Source organism: Aythya marila, assembly GCF_965140915.1.
Source record: "Aythya marila genome assembly, chromosome: 1".
Classification (NCBI taxonomy): Eukaryota; Metazoa; Chordata; class Aves; order Anseriformes; family Anatidae; genus Aythya; species Aythya marila.
Window position 1 is genome coordinate 70,624,211 of NC_139042.1, and position 22,239 is coordinate 70,646,449.

Below are 22,239 nucleotides of genomic sequence, written 5' to 3' on the forward strand. Positions count from 1 at the left end.
AGTAGTAGGTATTGTGGATAAATTACCATATGCAGGAACACTATGGGGTGAAAGACGTTCACAGGTAACTTTATTAGTTGCTTAAATATACAAACCAATGTTTTCTGCTTCACTGCAATAAATTATGGCAGTTTTTTTTTTTTAAAGTAAATATATATTCAAGCAGAATGCATGAACACACCTTATTCTGAAAAACAGGATAAAAAAAAATATGATTTAAGAAACTCAGTACTTTTCCAAAGGTTAATTTAGATGTCATCCAGTGATTCCCACGTGTTTGAGGCCCAAGGCCTGTAGCCAACCACTCTCCCAACATAAAATTTAGTGCTGTTTTTGCACTTGCTGCCAGAATGAAACTCAAAGCTCTTACTGTTTCCAGACGTTTTCTGAAACACTGTCCACTTCTACAATGTGTCAAGAACATCAACTGGTTAATAAATATACTCTTCCACATCCAGGCTAATGGGCCAGTAACTTCATTTCACATCCTCTTAATGAGATCAGTTTCTTTTTCTAGAAAAGGATGGAGTTTCATGGTATAAAAAAAGTACTGCTGGGAAAGAGGTTCCTGTATTTGCCAAAAGCAGAGTTGCTGATTATCACTGTCACCATGGCCGTGCCATCTTCAGGCATGACTTCTACTTCCTGAACTGTTGCTTCTTTATAGAGCCAACTGTAAAAGTAAAAAGTGTATTAGCATCTTAAAGGCATTCCAGAGTGCATAAAGTATGATTGTTGGTTTAGACCTGAATGTTTGCATCTAGGTAATTTAACACTTCAAAAGATGAAGTGCTTCACTTAACTTTTTGTTTGCTACTTGCTGTTTGGAAACGGGGTGTAGGGTGTTTTCATAAATGTTTCAGGTCTCTGCTTTTTCTTTTAAATCTGGCTTCAGGACCAGTGGAATGGTCTTTCAGGAAGTTTGTCTTTTTGTACTAACACAGAACTCTGTGAAGGTCACTTTGAGAAGCATGCTGTATGGTATCTACTGGTGATATTTGATAGTTTTTCAATAGGTCATAAAAACGTTTACAAATATCCCTGTAATTCTTGTCACAGATTAAAATTAGTATTGTATGTTTTGGCAAATAAGTTTTGCAATATTAAGAATTTCATAGTTGTTCAAGTCCTTCATAAAATTCAGAGTTGTTTACCTTAGCTGAGGTCCCTGTAAGTTGACTTTAATTGTCAGAATCTTCTTCCCTGTTGCTTTCAAAATTTTTTTCTCTATTTCTTCTTTCAGCTCTTCTAACCCATGTCCATGTAGAGCAGAAATGGCTAAAGCGTTTTCTTCAGTGGGTTCATACCTGAAAAGTAATAATTGCCATCATACTTGTTTGCAAAGATTATATTGAGAAAATATTCCAAGCACAGACAATTTAGCTGTGTTATTTTATACTGCTCTCTTCCTACAGAGATCACTTCTTGTTTGTCTCAAATGATTTTTTTTTGATATTTAAAAATAATGAATTAAATTTTTAAGACCATGGCTACATATGTAAAAGACTGAGAAACACTATTAAACATATTCAGAAGTATGGAAGCTTTTTTCTAGAAATAGAGATTCCAGAACATAAGATATATTCTTATAAGATATATAAGATATATAAGTATACTTGGCATCTCCTGCTCACCTTTCTATCAAATCCACTTTGTTATGAACTTCTACCATTGATTCCAATAAATGGCTTGGAAGATTGAGATTCTTCAGAACGGAGAGAACGCTTGCTTTCTGGAGGACGGTTTCTGGATGAGTGATGTCCCTCACGTGAACTATCAGATCCTAGCAAGCACAAATAGACAAGACGGTTACTTAACAGAACACCCAGTTACCAGGCTGTAGAGATTTTACACCATTTTTGCATTTCTCTTTTGTACGAGTTGCTTTCCTATACATTAGACAATGCCCTGGCAGGTTAACACTGCAAAATGACCTACCGTAACAGTATAAAATCAATACTGGTTTTTATTCAAAGACGAAAGAAAATCTGTGGCAGCGTAGTCTCACTCCAGAGAGCATGAATTGCTGCCAACAACCCCAAAACAAGCTCTGTGAATTCCTTAACTAGCTTGATTGGCAGATTTCAAATAATAAATGATATAATTTTTAATGCCAAGGCTGTATAACAGCAAAACTTCAAAAATATTGGAGAAGAAAAAATATTAATTCTAAAAACGTTTTACAAGAGTAATAGCTGAAAGAACATTTCAAATGTGGAAAAAAATGCATGTAAATTTTAATTCTGTATTCAAAATGCAGAAGACTCTTGTTATCCCTAGCTTCTGAGATACTACTATTGGTGCTTCACTTAGCACCAATAACTTTATACAGTTTATACTTTGTAACTTTATACAAAAGTTACCAGTTTCAAGTACATACATGGTTAGATAGGTTGCAAATCTAAGCCATGTATTTGCCATGACAAAAACAAACAAACAAAAAAAACCACACAAATAACCAAACAGCATTTGCATTCAAAGTATTTCAGCATCTTTGCTCAAGATAATGCTTCAAACTTCTGAAAACTGTAGTGAAAAGTACATTTCTTGCCTTTCACTTAAGACTTAAAAAGTAAACCAAACATAATAGCAGCAGCCAGCTTTTGAAATTCCTGCTATATCACAGTTAAAAAATCAATCCTTAGAAGAATTCAGACATCCAGCTACCATAGGATTTCATTACCTTTGAGGATACAGACTGTTTTAAGTCCCCATCTATATAGAATAGAATAGTTAAGGTGGAAGGGACCTACAAAGATGATCAAGTCCAACTGCCTGACCACTTCAGGGCTAACCAGAAGTTAAAGCACATTACTGAGGGCATTGTCAAATGCCTCCCGAACACTGGCAGGCAGGGGCAGCAACCACCTCTCTAGAAAGCCTGTTCCAGGGTTTGACCACCCTCATAGTAAAGAGATTTCCCCAATCCCAGCCTGACCCCCCAGCACAGCTCTGTGCCGTTCCCGCGTGTCCTGTCACCAGTGCCCAGGGAGCAGAGACCGGCACCTCCCTCTGCACTCCCCTCCTCAGGACGCTGCAGAGAGCCCTGGGGTCGCCTCTCGGCCTCCTTTCTCCAGGCTGGGCAGCCCGGGTGTCCTCAGCCTCTCCTCATAGGACTTGCCTTCCAGCCCTTCCACCGACTTTGCTGCCCTCCTCTGGGCACTTCCAAGTACCTTAACATCCCTTTTCTGTTGCAGAGCCCAGAACTGCACATGGTATTCAAGGTGAGGCCACACCAGTGTTAAATCCAGTGGGAGAACCACCTCTTTTGACTGGCTGGCTGTGCAGTGTTTAACGCACCCGAAAATGTGTAAGAGGCATCCCAAAGTGCCCTCCTGGCTGCCAGGGCACGCTGCTGGCCCAGCACTCTCAAGTCCCTTTCTGCAGAACAGCCCTCCAGTCACTCATCCAGTCTGTACCTGTGCCCATCCCAGCTGCAGCACTTGGCATTAATGTTTGTTGAATTTCATGTTATTGCTGACTGCCCAATGTTCCAACAGATCTAGATCGCTCTGCAAGGCCTCTCGTCCCTCAAGAGAGTCAACAGCACCCCCCAGTTCAGTATCAGAGCAAACTTGCTAAGGATGCGCTCCACTCCTGCATCCAGCTCATTGATAAAAACACTGAATGGGACTGGCCGGAGAATTGAGCCCTGAGGAACACTGCTGGCGACTGATCGCCAGACAGACATAGCCCGCTCACTCCGACCCTCTGCCATTTAGCCAGTTCATCAGTTCATCTGTTCATCTCAGAGTTAGACAATATGCAACTTTAAATTTTGCTGTAACAGGCAAATAATGAAAATATTATAGGAAAAGAACACTAACATTTATTACATGCTGCCTGTATCACAACTGTCCATTTTTAGAGCTACAGGAAACCTTAAGTCAAAACCAGAGCACTCTGAAGGGTTTACTTCATTTTTTTATTCTCAAGAAAGAGAACCTCAACTTATGCCAATGCACAGTCTAGGTTTTCATGTGTTTAACAAGAAAAAAAAAAATTATCTGGCTTAAACCCCATGGAAAAGGACATGTATACTCAGAATTCTGAAACCTATTCATGCTTACATATTCTGCATAAAGTATCAGAAAATTGGTTTATTATAGGATATTCACCTGATAGTTATTATGTTAGAAGACCACTACAGTCAGTCAGGTACATCACTAAGAACAGCATGCCAGTTAAGTTCCCCATTTCTGAAGGGGCAAAGACTATCTGGAAGAAAATTGAGTCAATTTCTCAATGTTTATAGTCAACTACTTACTGAGTAAGCAACTTCTTCTAAGGTAGCTGAAAAGGACTCAACCAGGTTATGTGGAAGATCAGACAGAAACCCAATAGTGTCAACATAAATAACTGCCATGTGTGAGGGCAGGTAGCCAGCGTGAGCTGTAATATCAAGAGTGGCGAACAGCTGATCTCGGGGTTGAAGTCCTGCTTCCCCGGTCAAGGCTTTGATCAAGGTGGTTTTTCCTAATTAAAATAAAAACAAAAGAAAACAGAACAACAAGACTTTAATGGCTTGTTTCAAGTGAAATATTAATTCGCAAGACTTGGGTGAGTTTTATGACACTATGTATCTTTCATATCTAGTTCACTAATAGAAGTCTAGCCTGTGAGTAGTTATCTGTATTATGTTATGAAACCCAAAGATAATCTTAACTTTTATAACTCAGAATTGGATTTAAGGCCATGTCTGGAAGCTGTGCTGTGGAATAACAACAAGATGATCACAGACTGCACTGACCTGCAAAGTGACCTACCTACACGTCTCACCTCTAAGACTATCTGAAGAATGCTGCCATGACAACATTAGGAAGCACACACACACACATGCTCCTCAGTGCTTCTGTTCTGAAATAAAATGATTTAACATTTCCTTGTTAAATCCAACAATCACCAGAAGCACTATTTAGTTTATTAGTTTTATGCTTTTGTTACGTGTACTGTCATGAATATGATACCAGAGAAATTTATTTAACTCTTCATAAATATTTTACAGAATTTATAGTCATTACCTAGAATATGAGCACTTTAGCTTAAAGTATTTCAATTATGTATGCAAAATTGTGCTATAGATGTCTTTGTTGAATCTTCAACTCTATAAGTGGCTTAAAAGTATCAGTGTAATAAATATCAAAACTAGTGCATGGTAAGTTTGCTTTTTATAAAGAAGTTGAATAATAAAATGAAATGGCTTTAAAATAATGTAATCTGAGAAGCGTCTAGTCCAAAGTCAATGTATGCCTTGTGCATGAATTCACTTGCGTAAGCTACAAAAAAAAGAAAAAACCTTTAGTTTTATTTAGATTCTCTTAAGAATTTTCTCTAAACACTATACATTAATCTATGAAAAGCTAAAGTGCTTTTTAAGCACATTTCTCAGATTAGTTGCCAACTCTCCTGAATTTTCCTTCTATGCCTCAGCATTTCCTAGTGATCTCAAAACCCATGTACTTTTCTCTATCCATTCTGATCAAGTAATAAAGATACATACAAAGTACACTAGCATGACAGTTTTCAGCATTAGATGAAAAATCTTTTTGACAAAATAGGTACTAGAAATTTCTCCAGAACATGTCTGCAAAAAAATCTGACTGTAACAAGCATTATTTACTTTCCTAACTATAATCTAACTGACATATTCTCATTATAAAATCTAAAACATAATTAGAACACAAAGCCTATTCATACCAAAATCAGATTCTGGCTAGAGACTCTAATTAAAAATGAGACAAGGCAAGCTTCTTTGTGTGACAATTTTATGAGTTTTTGCTTACCACAATTTGTATAGCCCATTACTGAGATAACTGGAAACTCGCGTTTTCTGCGCTGAGTTCTAAGCAGAGACCTTTTTCTTCTTAGCTTCTCCAGGACATGCCTAATTTTAAGTTCTTTTTCTTTCAAGAGGCGATTCTGTGTCTCCATGAATGTCTCACCTGAAAAATACAAATGAGTAACTGGCAGAATAGTCTACAAGAGAACAGTAAAACAAGTGATGCTGTCTATCTGGAAATTGAGTGAGTTACCATTAGGGTATATGACAGTATACATAAGCAATTAAAACTGCATATTCTTGCCAAAGATAGAGTCAGAGTGATAAATAATTATTAAGACACATGCTAAGCACTCTAGAATAACCATGTCTGGTCACAATAAACTCCTGCGGTTGCAAATGCTCTGTCCATGGCCACTTACTGAGCATGAAAACTTTACTATGGCTATGACTGAAGTTACCATCCAACACGTTTTTTCATGTTCAATTAATCAGATGCAAAACACAAACTGTCTTTCCCCTGAGCCTCCCCCTAATAAGATGCAATTTAATCTATTTTAAAGACTATGGAGAAAAAAAATCGTCTAATTCATGGGAATAGACTTTACCTGAGCCCATGATGTATCTTGATCCACCTCTCTGCTGATCTAGCTGAGACACCTCATTTTTTAGATTTGACCTGGCAGTGGAGTAATATTTAAATAAAATCAATCTTCTCTAACCAAGCTACCTTAAAATGCCTAGCAAATATGAAGCATTAGTGATATTCTAACAGTACAGATGAAAACACTACAACGCTACAAGACACAGGTATAAATAAAGCCAGATCATGGTGAGAAAACCCAGATATTTCTGGCTCTTCAACCATAGTTTGAAAAGTCATGCAACTCTTAGTAAATCATAATGGCTGTTCAGAAACTTTAAAGAGACAAAAATGCCTCTGATACATCCACGCAACACACACCAGCATATTTTTATGCCACATAATACAGAAATGTGGAAAATTCAGATGCAAATTAATGCCTTTAAACTTCCTTGTTTATAGCTTTCCTTATTAAACCTATTTATATATGAACTACACATACCTAATTCCTATACATTCTTGCAACCCATCTTCCATATCAGAAAGAACCAGGACCTATTCACTAGAAATACATTTCGTAACGTTATCTATTGAACACTTTCTTGTTTTGCCTGTCAGCACTGTAGGAGTTTGAAGCAATTACATTAATGCAAATATTTCTACACTCTATTCAATCATTGACCATAGTACGGAGACACCAAAACAGTGGCATTTTTTTTCCCCACGATATAGCATTACCCTGATTGTTAATGTAACGAAATTTTCACTAAAATATACAAGGGTCAGTACACACTTTGAGGTACCTTAGGAGTGGAATTTCAGCCAATGCAATCTGGAGTTTTGCTTCCTTAGTGCGGGCATTGCAACGAAAAATGTGAAGTACAATGGTGTATCTGTCAAAGACTTTCACTCCCCAGGCATCTTCTAGTTCTTTCTTTAGCCATGTAAAACAAAATAACCTAGATGTTTTCTGCCCGATTCAGAATACCAGTAAATCAATTCGTACACAGCATTACAGTTACAGTTAGCTGATTGGCACCTGAACTCACAGTAATGATTATGAGCACCCAAAAGCAACATTTTGTTTGACAAGGAAGAAAGGTGAAAAAGAATTTAGAAGGTAGAACTTTTTATCTAGGACCACTGAATTCCACGAGAATCCTTCTATTGCCTTGAACAGATTCTGAAAACAGCTCCTACAGGACATCTCACAGCACTAAAAGAATGAAGAATTTCAGTGGCTAAGACCTTACAAAAAATAATTACGAAATGCTAGTATGGGAAAGGATAAAGATAACAAAGGAAAAGCAAAATAGTTATTGAAGTTAAAAGAAAAAAACAAGAGAGGAAGAAAGAAAAATTGTTTCATAACAAGCCTTCCATGAAATAATAAACTCCTCTCTTCCCACACCCCAAACTGCCCTAATTCACCAAAAGACACTCAAAGAACTTGAAGTATGCAGTAGTTTCCCTTCACCATCTCTAAAATCCAGAATGCTCATCTTCTGTGCACATTCTCAAACACTTTATTGAATCTATATCCTGTTAAAATGTACTTAAGATCTAGATTTATGAAAAGATTTTTTGTAGTAAAGCTGGGACTAAAAGAACTCATACTTCAATTTAGGGAATAAAAACTAGGTTTATAGGAAACATTTTCAACTTTCATTTAATTGATAAATTGAAGTACTCAAGATAACTATTGGATATATCTACCTCTGATAATTTTATAATTCAGGGAAAACATTCAAAACTACCTGCAAAGCATTGATGTTTGCTTGCAGTGTTTGCACTTTACACCCTGTTTGACACTGCACATGCAAAAAAGCTAAGAATTATTTATTTCAGTTTGTTTAAGCATGCTAAAGGGCATGCTTATAGTTCACATGCATATAGTTTACAAGCCAGTTATTTTATTGCCAAAGTGTTTAAAAAAAAAAAAAGCAAAGCATGCTTCTCCCCACAAGCAATCTGTCTTTGTAAAATACATTTTCTTTGTAAGGATTACGAATTAAAGTTTAAAAATACAAAAAAAAAGTACAGATTTGCTCTGAATTTATACCTCATATTCAAAATACAATACAGCAGACATAGCACTACAGAAAAAGCATATAGAATTTGTAGAGGTATGAAACCTGTGCACATATGTAATCCAAAATCTTGACATTCCTTCACAACAAAAGCTGTGTTATCACCCCCCTTTTGTGAATAAGATCCGAGAAGTTTTTCCAACATTTTACATGTAAGTAGAGCCAGTGGCAAATGCACAAACACAGTCTATACTAAAAGGCTATCAGGCTGCAGGAAAACTTCATGCATGACATGTAGATACACTTATTATCAGCTGGACAAATATAACAAGAATTAAAGTTTCCATTCAGAAAAACTCAGTCCAGCTGGCTTCATATATTATCATTAACCAACCCTCCTGATAGCATCAAGATCTTCCAAACAATATGGATGTAAAGAATATGATTTGATATTAAATTACCTTTGTTACTGAAGATATTCTTTCCACATTCAAGAAGACAGCTGTCACATGGGGCATTTTTTTAATCTTTTCTAGAAGACGGATAACCGTTACAAAATGCAGTGTTAAATGTCAATTCTCTTCTTAAAATATACGGAATATAAAACCATTTTGCACTGAGCACGGTGCTCATAAAATTCCAAATGGCATCATATTCTTTGTCCACAGAACAGCCGTATCCGCACTTAATTTCATACTACGTCAAAAACAGCTGCCAGTTTCTTTTACGTCATTCACTTAAGCATAGTGATTAAGGTGCCCCACACATTTCAAATGAATATGGGTTATTTCTATTCCATGTTGCTTTTGAAAAAAATATCTTTGAAGTTTGTCTGCAAACCTATTTGACGGATTAATAAAACCTTTACCTTTTTTCAACTTTTATAGCTATCCTTAAATAGTTTTCAGCTGCAGAAGCTTTCCTTACTGAATGATGCAGTCCTGACAAACCTCAGTCCTTACCTGTCAAAACATCAAAGTTTCCTTTGCCAAAAACGAACTTCTTGTCAGGATTTTTTGTAGGAATAATTATTTTATCTAAAACAGTCCAGTTCGGAAGGGTATCTATGAGAGCAACAGCTTCGGCAATCTGTAACTCAGCTTTAGAGACACACACACAGAAAAAAAAAAAAAAAAAAAAAAAAAAAAGGTTATATCAACTGCTCAAATTGCCAGTAACTACAAGATGTGTGAACAGGGAACGACTATGCTACACTTAAATTCTACAGGTCCAATGGTTTTAATGAGCAGCATAAGGTGCAAAATGCCTTACCTCTAATCAGAATAATTAAACTCCTAGTTCGATGCAATTTTACTACACAAAAGCATCTTTCTGCCAGTACAAATTATTTTTATGGTTCTTGATTTTGAATTCTGAATTGTATAGTCAATAGATTACTCACCTCTTTGCCTCTACACTGTACCTTTTTCTTAAAAAGTAAAATGCTTAACTAGCTTTAGATTAAACTGCTATTTTAGATAACCACAAGATCACAGGAATAATTCCTGGGTGTTTTGTGGCAATATGTAAAGAACTACTAATACCGCATACCTTGCTTCTTACCACTGGTACCTACTCTTATCAAGGACCTACACTGACTTCTGACTTGCTAAAGACACAGATTTCAATCTGCTTCATTAGTCATTTTTTTTTTAAACCATCTACGTGGCAAAGCACAGATTTATGAGGATTTCATGAAATCACAAGGGCAAATCAGATCAGTAGATCCAGTTTTGATTTGCCAGACAGGAGATCCTCTTCCCATAGGAGTTTCATCATGTTTCTCTAGATAGAAAAAGTCATTTGATGTATTAAAGAAGTCCAAAAGGTAATATATTTTTAATTATAACCGTGGTCCTTTCTCATCCTATCGATAATATTCATCTTAGCGCTCATTTTTCTGTTGTAACTGTGGCATTTCAGCAGTCACCCTGAATCATTTGCTGACACTTCGTGCTCTTCATCTGGAGGGCCTGAACAGATGGAAAAGGCTCACCGCTGCTCTCATGTACGTTTGGACAGATGGGTGCCTTCGTAATTTTCCCCGCTTGTAAAATGGGAAGGCTTACACAAACTCTGAAAAGTTAACAATTTTATTCTGTAAAGGGGATATGGTGTTGTAGTGACCAGGGGTGCCCCCTGTGTCTAGCAGGGCTGATACCAGCACTGGGGGTGCCCCCATTAATTACCAGGGCTAATAACGGGGCTGGGGGTGCCCTGCAATTATCAGGGCTGAGAAAGGCACCGGGGGTGCCCCCCCCCTCCTGCCCACCCACCGGTGGTGAGCTGCGGCTTCTTGGGCCCCCAGCGGACCGCCGGCTGCACCACGGCCACCCGCTGCGCGCCGGGCACGGGGCCGAGCGGCGAGGGGCCCAGCAGCTCCTCCACATCCTCATCTTCTTCCTCCTCCTCCTCCTCATCCTCATCCTCATCCTCGTCGTCGTCGTCGTCGTCGTCGTCACCGCCCGCCCTTCGCCCCCCGCCGCCCGCAAGGGGCGGCTCGCCCCTGCCCGGCGGCCGCTGAGGCGCCCAGAGGCGGAGCGCGGCGCTGAGCGGCCCCCTCACAGCCGCCCCCCGAGGCAGAGGAGGCGGCACCGCCCGGCAGCAGCGCAGCAGCGGCCGCAGGAGGCGGCCGGGCCCCATGTCGCTGCCCGCCCCCCCCCCCCTTCCCCTCCGCGTGAGGCGGGGCCGTTACGGCCGTTACGGCGGCCGCGAGGCGGCGGGGGCCGGCGCGCGCCTGGCCCCGCCCCCTGGCGGCCGCGCTGCCCGCCGCTGATAGGCCGGGGGGCGGCCGTGATTGACGGCGGGAGCCGGCAGCGGCGGGCGCGCGCTCGACCGTTGGAGTGCGCGTCCCCGCGGCCGTGCCTCTGCCTCAGCGCCCCCCCTCCCCCCCCCTCCTCCTCCACCACAGCCCCTCACAGGCAGGTGAGCGGGGCGGCCCCGGAGCCTTCCTCCTCCTCCTCCTCCTCCTCCTCCTCCTCCTCCTCCTCCGGCCCCTCCGAGCCGCCAGGGCCGCGCCCGCCGCCCTCGGAAGGGCCCTGAAGGAAGGGGGGGGGGGGGGGGGGAGGGGGGGATCCGGGCAGCTCCCCCCCCACCCCCCCCTCGCTTCCCTGAGGTAATTAACGCCCCCGGCCGGCCGTGAGGGCCCTTAATGAGCGGCTCCGTCATTAGCTCGCCCTCTGCTCTTCTCCTGACAGCCCGCCCGCCCCGGGACGCGCGTTTCGGAGCCGAGCCCCGCCGCGGTGAAGTTTCCTCAGGAGCCCCCTCCCTCCCCCCCCACCATCAGCTCGCTGCCTGCGCCGCCGAAATAATGTAGTGGAAATGATAGCCGAGCCCAACGCAGCCAGCAGCCTTCCCAGCCAAAAGTAAGACCTGGCGCCGCTTATTTACTTATTTATTCATTTATTTATTCATTATTTTTTTTAGGGGGAGGGGGTTGAGGGGGTGAATTCGGGCGCTGTCCCTTCAATCTGTGTCCTGCAGATAAGTGGGGGAATGGATGGGTCATTGGGGGTGGGAGGGAAGGTAAAGGGGATTGGCTGTGTCTTGTTAATAACGGCTGCGTTTCGTTTCCTTTCCCTTTCGTGTATTGTTCAGCATCTTCTAAATGTAGCTTTATGCCGATGTTCAGGGAGGTTGGTCTTACGAGCTTCTCTGTGCCCTGTTCTGTGCAAGTGAACCTAGTTTGAATAAAAACAGGCAGATTTATAGTCTCAGTGGGTGTGTTCACTCCAGTGACAGATTTGAGGTGCTGAGAGGGAAGAGTACCAAGTTATCTGTAGTCAACCTGTTGGCATTGCGTACTCCTTGTTGCCTTAGAGCAGGGGGAGAGGATGTGCTGCTCCAGAGCTGCTTTCATCGGGGGCATGTCAAGTCTTCCCCCTTCAGAGGCTATCTTTTCCGTCATCAGTTGATTCAATTAATCAACCAAATGCATTCATATTGTTTACAGAACGGGATATGTAGGTAGAAAGAGCAGATACAGATAATAAAGTTACTAAATTTGAGCATACCTTGTGTAGTTTTGAAGAGTGAAACTTAGGTATCTAGCGTTGCCTACTTTGAGCTCATTGTAGCCTGGTCTTTGCTCATCTTGTTACCTTCCAAGCGAGTGCGGCCTCACCTCCAGTACTGGAGTGCATTTCTGGGCACCACAGTACAAGAAGGACATTAAACTGTTGGAGAGCGTCCAGAGGAGGGCGACGAAGATGGTGAAGGGCCTAGAGGGGAAGATGTATGAGGAGAGGCTGAGGACACTCGTCCTGTTCAGTCTGGAGAAAAGGAGGCTGAGGGGGGACCTCATCGTGGTCTACAACTTCCTCGCGAGAGGGAGTGGAGAGGCAGGTGACCTATCCGTGATACCAGTGATAGGATCCACGGGAATGGTGTTAAAGTGAGGCAGGGGAAATGTAGGCTTGACATCAGGAAGAGGTTCACCGAGAGGGTGGTTGCACACTGGAAAAGGCTCTCCAGGGACGTAGTCACTGCACCGAGCCTGTCTGAGTTTAAAAAGCGATTGGACTGTGCACTTAGTCACATGGTCTAAACTTTTGGATAGACCTGTGCGGTGCCAGGAGTTGGACTTGATGATCCCTATGGGTACCTTCCAGCTTGGGATATTCTATGGTTCTATAAGCGTGCTCCAGGTCTTTTGCTTCGTTAAGCTCTGAGAGGTGCTTTCCTTGTAGGCCATGATGACAATCGGTGTAGCTTGCCAAGTGTCCTTTCCTGAATGTTTCATCTGAAGCAAACCTTTTAGTTTCAGAAGTGACAGGTAGGTGCCTGGCAATTGTTTAGCTGAGCTTCTTATTGTTTGGCGATTTGTTGTTGCTTCTAAAAGGTGAAGCAATTGCACTGGAATTTATGATTTAGAAAATATACAGGTGGGATTAATCCAGTAACGTAGGTTAATCGTTCCTTTTAGACGGCTGAAAGAATAAGCTATGATGGCATGAAAGAGGTAGCTTTCTTTTTTAAGAGTGGGTCTCTTAAGTCTGCTCAAAATATTTATTAAAATGAGAAAACTGAACTCAAAAATTTCCACGGTAGTATTGTGTGAGGGCTAGAAGAAGGGCTTTGCTTCCTTCCTGCTTCAAGTTTTTTTTTTTTATTTTTTTAATCTCATCAGTAACACTTCCAGTGCTATTGAAAGGACTGTATTGTGGCAGGAATGTAAGGTAGAAATGTGCCTGTGAGCCATATGTTGCAGGGTCTAAAGGTCAAATTTATGATGAGATAGGAATGGAATTCCGCCTCCTGTGCTTTCTTACCGTTTGCTGATGGAAACAGAGTAAATGGCTGGCAACTGTTCCTTACAGTGCACGAGGCAGTGAGTTGAGGTATGCCGAAACACTTGGTGTGGTGTTGACAAAAAAAACACAAAAGAAAAGCTTGTGATTATGTCAAAATTTGTCAAACCTACTGTTGTACTCAAGTAGTTGAAAAGATGTTAAATGGAGTTGCGCATAAGGATCACTGTGGTAGTGTTCACATCATCCTTAGGATTAGATAGAGTAATTCCTATTTTGCTCAAGAAGACAAGAGGATGTCTTAATTCTTTTTACAGTTTCTTCAACAGAACTCTAGTTGTGCAGATAAAAACTCAAGGGAAGTATCTAAGTGGTTCCGTATGGTTCAGTTTGTAAACTCTGGTCTAGTTCCTGCAAACCTTTAACTACCTGCCTGATGAACAGCATTACTATCAGGAAATACCCGTACTAAAAGGAAGGAAAGCAACATGAGTACTGAGATGATCTGGCTTTTAAAAATCTCTACCAAAACTAAACAGAGCACTTCCAGGTACAGGGATCAGTGCAACTCTGTATATAAAGAAAGTAAATAGGAGCAAACAAGATCTAGCGGCTTCTTAAGGAATGCAAAACAAACCTAAAGATTCAGGGAATTAGAGAATACATTAAGTGTAGGAAAACATATCAGTCCAGAAGTTCATAGTTAAGTTCATACTAAAGTGAAGATGCTTTTTTTTTCCAAAGCAGGATCTTGAGAGTGTTTTTTTGTTTAGTCACGCAATTTTATTTTTCATAGGCTTATGATGAGAAGTCTTTTTTCAAATAACTTTTAAAGCAAGCAGATAGCTAAACCTGCTTAAATACGTTGTCTTTGCAGTCTTTGGTGTAGGATGTCTTTTGTAAGACAGTACTTCCTGTGGCATTGCTACGTGCTGTGGTGCACTGAAAGCCAAAATGATTTGGAAACTAAATGGCGTTTTAGTATATACCTAGTGCTGAGTTACGTTTGGTGGGTGTTCAACAGGGATGCTTAGCATATGCGTGAAAGTTAGTCTAACTGCTCTAGTCACAGGGCTATCATTTTACATGGAACTGTTAGCCCAGCGCGAGGAAGCTGGAGGTCAACTGTCTTCTCATTACTGCTCATTTTGCTGAGCTTCAGGAAGCAGGCTGTCCCCTATACCAGGCATTCACTTACTTTGTTAACACCTTTCGCTACAGGCAGGTTTTGCCTGGCATAAAGTAGCACAGGGTCAGTGTCAGTGGACCATTGCTTGAAAGTGGTTTCGACATCCAGGATGTGCTTGGGAAAGAGCTGTGTGAGTTAAAGCTTTAGCGAGGTATATTGTAGACAAAGATGTTAAATGCAGCACGTGTTCAGACAAGTCCTTGACTAAATTGTCCTGGTGTTTTTTTGTACCGGGCGGTGTGTTTTTTTTTTCCTTCATTATTTAAATATTTTAATTCAACTTAGACTCAATTATAGTTTCCGTAATCAAATGAAATGTATTTGTTTTCATCATGGCATGTAATAAGTTGCTAAATAGTACACAGAAATAATTCGGGAAAACTGCTTGAGAGTATGTTGAGCATCGTGTGGAGGTACACTGCATAAACAGGTAACACACACTGAAATGCTGGCTGGCATCTAAGTTGTCGTTCTAGTGGAACAGCACAAGTAAGAACATGTTAGTCCAGCCCCATAATGTTGCGTTCTACTTCAAAATCACGAGTGAAAGCATTTAATCGCATAGGAGAAGCAGCTCCTTGACAAATAGGTTTGGGTCCTTTTAATTTGTCATCTGTATAAGGAATCTGAGAAGGGCTACCTGGCTTCAGAAGAGCTGTATATATTGCTGGCTATTGCTGCTTGTTCTTTTGAACTAGGAAGTTTTTTGGTAGCAGTTGAGATACTTAATCTCTGTGGTGCACAATTACAAATCAAAGGAAGCATTCTGAAAACTGCAAAGTGTTGCTTTTAGCATGCAGACTTGGTTGTGAGGCACAGTTCTTCCCTCTTTCATCGCATGCAGAAGTCCAGACAACTGATGTAAGGGTTGGTTTAGACTGATTTATTTTCTTGGCTTCCATCTGTCACCACCATGGCACGTTTTGAACTTTTCTATGGTGAGAAGTTCACTAAATTTAGCTTCAATGGGATTTTTCTCTGTAGGGAAGTTAATCATTTGCATCATTTTATTTAGAAATTTGATATATTTTTATGGGATCTAGAGAGCAGCATGGGAATCTTTGGAAGCCTAATTCTACATCGCTTACGGTCTAGTGCTCCAATAAATTCAGAACCAGAGATGTGTTTAAATAGAAACTTCTCACTAATGAAATAACATCAGGACCTAGGCCCTGCAGCGGATGGTACGCAGCCTCAGGATCTGCTTTGCAGAGGCACTGTCTGACTGAAGCTGTCTTGGGAAGATGAATAGTGTTTATCTGGCATTGATAAACCCCTCTGGACTCGATCTGGCTCTGCATCCGTAGCATGGTTAATGTTCCATCTGGGTTAGTCAACACTGGATACTGGAGATTTGACTGTATGTGACAGGGTAATACTCTGCTTTGTTCTCTGCAAAGTGCTTGCTCATGTTAGTACGCTCTCCTGTTGCAGCATGATCATGAAAAATAAAGTAACTGTACAGTCTCATGTTTACTTTCCTTTTGTGCCTTCCTAGAGCACAAGTCAACTGGCTTCATGTCCTGGCCATGAGGTGGCCATCCAGTTTTCAAGGAGGCCATAGCAGCTGGCCACCAGTACTGAACTGCTGCACAAGTGGGATCTAGCTCGTCTGCCCAAACATGAGCTTTGGCAAGACATGTTGTTAGCATTAGGAATGCTGAAAAATGGCATGGTTTCATTGCAGTTAAATGTATGGCTTCAGATCCCCCAAAAGGTGCATCTTTGCTTATAACATTATTCCTGCATCATGTTAGCAATGAATATGAATATATACCTGCAAATGAAAAGAACGTTCTTATGTGTCTTCTTCCTTAAGCGTGTTTTACAGGACAAGTAAAACAGTTTCTTCCTCGCATTTTAAATTGTAGAGCCACCAAATGTTGTTTTCTTGTTTTCTGTAGAGGACCTAAAATGTGATATATGCTTGTTATTGGCTGATGGCTCTTACAAGCTACTTTAAGTCAACATCAGCTTTCTACATGTATTTCAACTACTTGCTTTCTGCTTCCTTGATGGTTTTGATAGTTTCACTAGTTTTCTAATTATCTATGTATCAGATAGGAAAGGAAATAATCTGAAGAAGGCCCTGAACTTCTGTTGTACTTTTAAAGTTTTTTTTTCTGTTTGTTTATTTTAGCAACAAAAAAGGCATAACTTCCAAACCATTCTATATTCTTAGGAACATTAAAATGCATATGCATAATCTTACTTTCTTCTGCTGTTTATACCAAGTATACGGTTCTTTGTTCTCACGGCTGTTTCAACATGTTTGTTATGCTTTAGAGAGAATGCTGTCCGTGATGAGACTGTGCCTGAGTCTGCAGTGCAGAACAGCGGAGGTGTGAGAAATGGCAACCTGAAAACAACAGTAAGTTTATATATTTTTTTTTTTTAAGGAATTTATTTTCTGTCTCATTCAATTGTTACAAAATGGAGTGTTTCTTGAAACAATACAGTACATCTAAAACCTAGTCAGTGGCTGCAGCTTGATCCCCAAATTCTGTTGGCATCAGAGCCTCAGTACTGGCTTTTGCACAGTCAGTTCACTTCAGCATGTGCTCTGCCTTATCTGTACACTGCGTGCAGCTGATGGTACTTTGCAGGTTGTGCGCTTGCCCTGTGAGTGAAGAGGTGTAGAAGAGCTTTTGTGCTTGCCGTCTGCTCTTCAGAAATTACAGCTGCCACTGAAAAATGCCTTCTGGGCAGTACATAACTGTTCAGAAGCTTCTTTCCGCTTATACCTTGCTATGTTTATGACTTGTTGAGGAAAAAATTTCAAACTGATAAATCCTTTCCTTCATACTCATGTTTGATAAGTCTTCGTCAGCCTCAGTGAGGCTTAAAAGTTAGCACCCTTGGGAAATCCTTACGGTGAGAGTAAAATAAACTTGTTATTAGGGAATAGTTCATTTATCTGTGGATGGCTGTTAAGTATCTTCTTTCCTCATATTCTTTCTTTGCTTGACTCATTTCAGAGAGAGAAACGTAAGGTCCGAGAACAGAGTGAAAATATAAGGAGAAATTCTTCCAGCAGTAGAAGAGTGAGACGGCTGCAGAATGGAGCAGTGGTTGAGGCGGTTACATTGTTTGAAGTGGTTATCATGGGGAAGCGGGCCATGCAGGTATTTCCAGCTCTGAGTTCTGAGAGGAGTTGGTGGAGGGACGATAGATAAACAACAGTCACTTCAGTTATCACTCCGGAGCATTGAAATTGTGTTCTGTTTTTGGCATAGGTGTGAAGAAACATGTTCAGAAAACTGCTATGAGCATGGTTCTTGAAAAGAATGCATCTTCATTAATGAAAACGTAGCTGTAAGATATTTAAAAAGAGGAAGGAAAGGCATATCTAAAACAGTCTTGCTAAAGCAATGTCTGAACACATGAAAAGCCAATTATTTAAAAAAAGTATAGAAAGGGTTCTTTAGTAGGAAATTGTGGTTGTTCAGAATTCTGAAAATCAGACCATTTTTTTCTTTTTTTTTCCTGGGAGCCTGCCTTTAGGCAGTTTTCTTTTGACCCCGTTCTGATGTGTGATGGCATGTTGCATAATCAGCTTTTCTGTAGATGTTTACTTAGCAACTTTCTTCAGTGTGAGGAAGTCCACCAGTGTATCTATATATCATGTTCGTATATGTGTATGAAAGATTAAAACCTGGAGCTTCAAATATTTTTAATCCAGGGTTATACATATGCCTCCAGTATGTAGTATAAACTGCATGTGTGCACACGTGAAAAACACATTCATATTTTGGAGGCGAGACCCTACTTTTTCCAAGATCTGTGGCTGGGCTTTAGCTGTGTGACAGCTGTGTTAGCTTCAGTAGAGCTCCCTGAAGAGCACAGCTTCTGCTGTGTGAAACATGATGAGAAGGGCTTGAAAAGGCAGCAGCTTGAGTGCGGGCTGCTGCTGCTGGAATTCATCAGACCTGTGTGGCAGTACAGGTGGGCTGAAGGCTGCATGAGTTGTCCCAGCAGGCCTAGTGTCGCGTACAGGCTGGAGGCTGGGCTGCCCTAGAAATGAAATTTGAGGTTAGCTTTTAGGTTAAGTATAATATGTGAACTATTTCAGCCTTCTGCCTAAGCCAGACAGAAGTTGGGAATGAGCGGTTAAAGGCTTCATTTTGCCCCAGAAAGGCTCTTTTATATGTTCTGTTAGAAATGGAATGTAACGGTATGGAGTTAATTCTCATTTTTATAATTCAATGTAGACGGAAAAATGTAGTTTGTGTGTGCATTATGGATGTCCTCAGCGAAGTGCAGCATGTTGTGTTCAGCTCTTGGCTAACGAGTTTATTTAATCTGTTCTAGTCTGTGGTAGATGACTGGGTTGAAGCTTATAAACAAGACAGGAATGTGGCACTTCTAGATCTGATCAACTTCTTCATTCAGTGCTCAGGCTGCCAAGGTAATTCACCCTCTTAATATCCCTTTCTATTGCCTGTGGGGGGAGAGTAATCTGAAGTATGTTAGCTAGCTAAAAGCTTCAGGATGGCAAATAAGAGATTTAAGAAGACTGTTCTGTTAGGTTGATACTTCTGAGTATATTTAAGCAGCTAGAAAGTACCTCTTACACTTCAGATTTTTTTCCAGGTCTTTGACTAATATGCCTTCTCTGGAAAATGTTCTGGGATCTTTGACTAACAGTGGGCTAAATGTTAGTAAATCTTTGAAGTCAGTGAATGGACAGATTAAATAGAATCACAGAATATTCTGAGTTGGAAGGGACCCACAAGGATCATCAAGTCCAACTCCTGGCTCCACAGAGGACTAATCATAAATCAGACCCTATGTCTGAGAGCATTGCTAAAACACTTCTTGAACTCTGGCAGGCTTGGTGCTATGACCTCGTCCCTGGGCAGCCTGTCCCAGTGCCCGACCCCCCTCTGGGTGCAGACCCTTTCCCTAACCCCCAGCCTGACCCTCCCCTGTCCCAGCTCCATGCCGTCCCCTCGGGCCCTGTCGCTGTCCCCAGAGAGCAGAGCTCAGCGCCTGCCCCTCCGCTCCCCTTGTGAGGGAGCTGCAGGCCGCCATGAGGCCTCCCCTCAGCCTGCTCTGCTCTGGGCTGAGCAAACCAAGGGACCTCAGCTGCTCCTCATATGTTTTGCCCTCTAAACCCTTCACCATCTTTGTAGCCCTCCTTTGGATGCTTTCTAGTAGTTTTGTGTACTTATATTGTGCACCCAAACCTGTACATAGCACTTGAGGTGAGGCTGTGCCAGCGCAGAGAAGAGCAGGACGTTCCTTTCCCTCAGCTTGCTAGCGGTGCTGTGCATGGTGTACCCCAGGATGCCATTAGCCTATTTGACTGCTAGGGCAAATAGCCAAATAGCCATGCAAGAAGACACTGTAGATTTCTTTAATGTATATTTCAGTTCTGGTTCATCAGCACTTCCTACTGTAAATGTGTTTATATGTCTACCAATATATATGTTGCCCGTGTCAGTGTAAACAGATAAAACTGCTCAAGTACCCCTCTCTTGGTATTTCTAAATTTAAATTAAAGTCCTTTTTGGGGTTTCTGAAGTACGGTTCTCAACATTCTTCTTTTTAAAATGTACTTTTCTAGGCATGGTAACAGCAGAAATGTTTCAAAGTACACACAAGAATGATGTCATGCAAAAAATGACAGAGACCTTCGATGAGGTAGGTACAGCTTTGACTTTGTGTGACTTTTTAATATAGATAAGAGGCTTTACCTTAATAGTCAACCTAGACAAAGTTCCTGCTGCTTATCAGGAGCTGTATCCCACTTCCTTTCTTTAGAAAATTAATTCTGGCACAGGAGAGTTGTAATGACCTATTTTAGCAGCACTAGAGTATTTTTTTTGTAAGTGACATTTATTTTTGGAGTTAGGGCTGTCTCGCTTAGCCTTCCTAAATCGTAGGAGTTCTTCTGGTAGTGGGTTTATAGAGGTACATATAACCTGACATTGCAACAGGTAAACAGTTCCTCTGGTATTCAGGTGATAGGTCCTTTTAAATGCTATTGTAAATTATTGAAGAGCTGTTTTGAAGATAATTTTTATTTGGTATTTGTATTTAAATCTTCCTGTTTTGCTGACAGCATTAATTTTTATAACTGTGTTGTCACACAAAAGAAGGAAAATGCATTTGTGATTTTAGATAATTGTCAAAACAATAGTGAATATCTCATTTTTTGAGGATTTTTAAGAAAAATGCTCACCTTCACTACACTGTTTCTCTGTTTGACTGGTTCTTGGTTAATTATGCCAACATCAGATTTTCTGCAGCACTTTCTCAGTTACTTCTGTGCTTTTTTTTTTCCCCCTGAATTTGCCACCTCTGAATTGATTTGTCAAGCTAGAGCCATCAGCCTTGCTTTAATTGAGCATCTCTCAAAGACCAGCTGCTGTAGAAATTCCCACAGAAGACGAATTTGCCAACATGGTTTTCCTCCTTTTAGAACTGCAGTAGCACTTGGGCTAATTTTTGACAGAAATGATCCAATATGTGTCTGGCCATATGAATTAGTAATCTGGCACTTCTGTCCTAACTAAATTAACCCTGAATAGCACTCATGACAGTGAAGGTCCTTCACTCTGGAAGGTACACAGATCGGATTACTGTGATCATCACTCTGGATGTGTTACTGCTCTGTAGCCTTTTCTCCTGTCCTGGTGGGTAAAGGGAGAGATTCTACATTTGCCTTAGAAGCATGCATAAAAACAATGTAGCTTTTCTTTTGAGGCAGTATTTTAACATGCTACTCCTGTGAAGCGTTTTACTCATGGAAAATACGAAATGGTATTCCCTGTGTTGGATGCTCTCTATTTTTGTTCGTCATTTCTAAATCTGATGAGTTCTGAAATTCTCTTAATCTGCTTTTAAGTTGACTGACTGTAAAATAAACTCCAAAAATAATTTATACGGAATGAAGTATTTCTAAAGACAGTGTCGGACAGCTTGTTTGGTTTACTTGTGATATAACTATTAATATAGAAAAAATATGTCTGAAGCAACCATTTTTATGCTAATCATGTATTAGGTGATTGAAATAATGCTTGAGGATTTAACTGATTTCTTTTAAAGCAGAACTCGTAAGAGCAAGAGGAAAGTAGAGTTACTTTAAAATTAGTTGTTTCCTCCTTGTGGTTGCATTTCTTTTCTCAAGCAGTTCTCTCTCATCTTTGTAATGGAACAGTTATGGAAAAGTGATTTAGGGAATAAGTTTGTTGAGTAGTGCCATGTAGGACTACTGAGATTTCAAACATATTTTTGAAAACAGACAATAATAATGGTGTGAGTAATAACGGGAGTGGACAGTATTACTAGCTAACTGCTTGATTACTTCTTCTCTATTAAATTGTATTGGTTGTTTCTAGCATTCAGAGGACAGGAAATTAGACACTGCAATTAATTGCAACACTGTATCTGTGTATCCTTGC

The 22,239-nt window shown here is 40.8% G+C and overlaps 2 protein-coding genes across 5 annotated transcripts in view; one reads left to right on the forward strand and one right to left on the reverse strand.

The window, feature by feature from the left end:
• Positions 1-51: 51 nt before the first annotated feature.
• On the reverse strand, positions 52-11,035 carry GTPBP6 (GTP binding protein 6 (putative); the record flags this gene model as incomplete). Its single annotated transcript, XM_082784656.1, has 10 exons — positions 52-673; positions 1,155-1,307; positions 1,635-1,783; positions 4,268-4,476; positions 5,784-5,942; positions 6,388-6,458; positions 7,166-7,296; positions 8,854-8,924; positions 9,355-9,492; positions 10,669-11,035. 10 exons carry the CDS (start codon positions 11,033-11,035, stop codon positions 532-534), a joined length of 1,590 nt encoding a protein of 529 aa, XP_082640782.1. The 3' UTR covers positions 52-531.
• Positions 11,036-11,520: 485 nt separating this feature from the next.
• Positions 11,521-22,239, forward strand: part of LOC309890138 (cohesin subunit SA-2-like) — a 63,062-nt gene continuing 52,343 nt past the window's right edge. For all 4 annotated transcript variants that reach the window (XR_014319381.1, XM_082783723.1, XM_082783724.1 and 1 more), the window contains exons 1-5: positions 11,521-11,757; positions 17,117-17,201; positions 17,809-17,955; positions 19,142-19,238; positions 20,400-20,476. Coding sequence is in view for 3 of the 4 variants with exons in the window: in XM_082783723.1 (XP_082639849.1) it covers positions 11,714-11,757; positions 17,117-17,201; positions 17,809-17,955; positions 19,142-19,238; positions 20,400-20,476 (450 nt within the window). In the remaining variant the exon portion in view is untranslated. The remainder of the gene's footprint in view (positions 11,758-17,116; positions 17,202-17,808; positions 17,956-19,141; positions 19,239-20,399; positions 20,477-22,239) is intronic.